This window comes from Pyrus communis, chromosome 4 (assembly GCF_041283825.1).
Source record: "Pyrus communis isolate YQ-2024b chromosome 4, ASM4128382v1, whole genome shotgun sequence".
Taxonomy (NCBI): Eukaryota; Viridiplantae; Streptophyta; class Magnoliopsida; order Rosales; family Rosaceae; genus Pyrus; species Pyrus communis.
This window is the reverse complement of record NC_142568.1, coordinates 23,286,165-23,288,884: the sequence shown is the minus strand read 5'-3', so window position 1 is coordinate 23,288,884 and position 2,720 is coordinate 23,286,165. Positions and strand designations below refer to the sequence as shown.

The 2,720-nt window shown below is 37.6% G+C and overlaps 1 protein-coding gene across 1 annotated transcript; it reads right to left on the bottom strand.

Annotated features, from left to right (window-relative positions):
- Positions 1-299: 299 nt before the first annotated feature.
- Positions 300-2,720, bottom strand: DAN1 (Alba DNA/RNA-binding protein). Its single transcript, XM_068460780.2, has 5 exons — positions 2,021-2,720; positions 1,336-1,384; positions 827-889; positions 673-737; positions 300-566 (listed from the first exon to the last, which is right to left on the bottom strand). The coding sequence occupies exons 1-5, from the start codon at positions 2,192-2,194 to the stop codon at positions 462-464; spliced, it is 456 nt and encodes a 151-aa protein (XP_068316881.2). The 5' UTR covers positions 2,195-2,720; the 3' UTR covers positions 300-461.

The window sequence follows — 2,720 nt, the reverse complement described above, 5'->3', positions numbered from 1 at the left end:
TTTCTTCAAACGAGACAATGCAAGATATAAAACAATGAAAAATACTTAGATGCTAAGTTATATGCATTTATGAGTCCACTTTTGGAGGCTTCGTTGTGGCCTACGTGTAAAGAACTTCCATAAAAGTTTGTTCTGCAATTTTAATTCGTCTAAATTATGTGCATTTTTGTAGTAATTTCCTTATCGATGTGACGAAATGAGCAGAGGGTCTTCCATATGCTGCTATGTAATATGCATCTATGTATGTCACATATATGTACACGAATAATAAGATCGCACATGATATCAAACAGGTCGGATCAGTAAAATTTCTTCCCAATTTTTCATTTAATGAACGACATTATGCGCGAAAAGGATGAAAAATTTACAGATTCGAGAAGGAAACGGTACAAAAAGAGAAGATCTTTACAATTCTGCAGATAGTGAAGGAAGAATGTGCAACAACGGAAACTGCTTCGTTATCATTTTTTTGTTCCCTCGGTCGCAACCGAGTCTGCAGCAAGTACATCAGCATTCATTTGCATTATGGCATCGAATTTTTCAGACTTCCCCAGCACAATCTCGATCTGAAGTTTAAACGAAGAGAAAAAGCAGAAACGATATCAGATGCTGGGTGGAAACTTGGTATAAAATGTTTCATCAACTTAAAGACGCTCGACCAAAGAAACCAACCTTAGCCTTCTGCACGAGGCGACCCTTACTCTCGTCTTTCATTCCAACGGTAGATGTAGACACCTCTGTGCAATCCCACAAACAAAGATAGCCAAATCAACTACCTTTATAACATTTTTCAAGTTTTTTCGAGTTAAGAGTGCAGATTTCTTACTCTTCTCGATAGCCAAGCCGTTGTTCTTTAAAATCTCCGCAATAGTGATAACCGTGGTGATTGCTGTAATAACATAAGTGCAGGACATAATCACAGGCTTCACATCAAAGTTCACAGTAATACAAATTTCACTTGGCTGCCATAAATTTGTTTCAATGAAAATCCATAGTAACTAAAGGAACTCTCAATTTTCGCGCTTGAGTGGGCGGTCGAAGATTGGAAGCATAGTCAATAAGAAATTGTTTAGAGCTTCTGGTATTGGAGTTGCTACAGAATCATGAAATCTCCAGCCTACTTGCGTAACACCGCCATCCCTAATTTTCGGTTATGCTCATCTCTATTGCGTAAAAAGATTGAATTTGTCAAAGTAATCGTGTAGGTCTGGTAATTCAACTAGTTTTAGGCTAAGCATGCTGAGTTATATAAAGTGTTCTCCTTCTTCACGCTATTACTATTTCGGAAACTAAACAAGAACATAGATACTGAGAAATGATTCCGAAAAGATTTACCCATCCCAAGCGAAGAGAGCTCAACCTCGTTGTACTGCTCTATGTACCTCTGCGTCAAAGAAAAACAACGTAAACACGAAATGCAGTTCTTACCGAAATTCATCTAATTAGTATTCAAGAAAACAATATATGCTTGAAAAACTCTACACAATAAGACCACATAGATGTTCTCTTCACCAAGTATCAACAAAAATCATCCCTACAATTGAGCTTCCTTATTTTTGTACTAAATTTCAATTCCCTTTTCCAAATTTCCTGCATTTCCTCCACAAGCATAGAAAACACGAGAAACCACATGGCATTATCAATCTGCTCATATTACCAACAAGTGACGGTGTGAATTATCCGCTCATATTAGCAACAGATGAATAGACAATAAATGACGGTGTCATCATCTTACTAAAAATTACTCAAAAAACACGAAAAGCATTTCAATGTGATTATCATACAGCCACGTGTTATTACCAACCTCTCCTATTTGACGTGTGAACATCATACTCAAAAAAAAATCTAAGAAAAAGACAATCATACCCCGAAAGACAATTAATCTCTCGGTGTTACTACAAAATTTAACATACTTTTCTTATGATCTCAGAAAATTAAGCTAATCAGATGCATGTAATTACATTGCAAAACTGAACGAACGAGCAAGAAGATAAAAAGGAAAAACTAAATAAAAATATACCTTAGCGAGATTGACGTAGAAGAAGAGTGGTTTCTTGGTGTTGGAGACCTGAATTCTGTTCTTCTTCGGCGCCTCAACCGATTGCGGTGGTGGAGATGCGACTCTCTGCATTTGAACTGCCGCCATTTTTGCTCTGAAATTTTCTCTCTTTCGATCGGAAACGGCAAGACTCATGAATTTGATCGGGAACGTTAGCGAAGTGCGGTTATGGGAGGAAAATTTATAATGGCGGGAGTATTGGTGAGGGGGCCAATTGGAAGAGTACACGTGGTGGTGTGGGAGTGGGTGGCGGACGGAGTCAGTCTGTTTGGCAGTTAGGATCCGAAGGAGCAGAGGCGGTTATGCTGTAGTATGAGGTGGGCCTGGGCTTAGGACATTTTATCGTAATGGGCTTCTGTGTGGAGTTTAGCCCAAAAACAATGATGCTCACAATCAAAAGGTCCAATTGTCCTTCCATGGTTCCTTGGGAATTATTGTTCGTACTCAAAGTACTCATCATGCAACTTTTATTACACGAGAGTGCATGATGATTATTTTGAACTATTTTGGTGCGTTAATGATAGTTAAATATACAAGTTTGATGGATAATTTTTATTCTGGCTAGTTTTTATTTACTAGTTTCGAAATTCGAAGAAACAAAATTGAATGTAACTAAAAATATTCCAATACACATCTTAAATACCCGAAAACATTAGCTTTT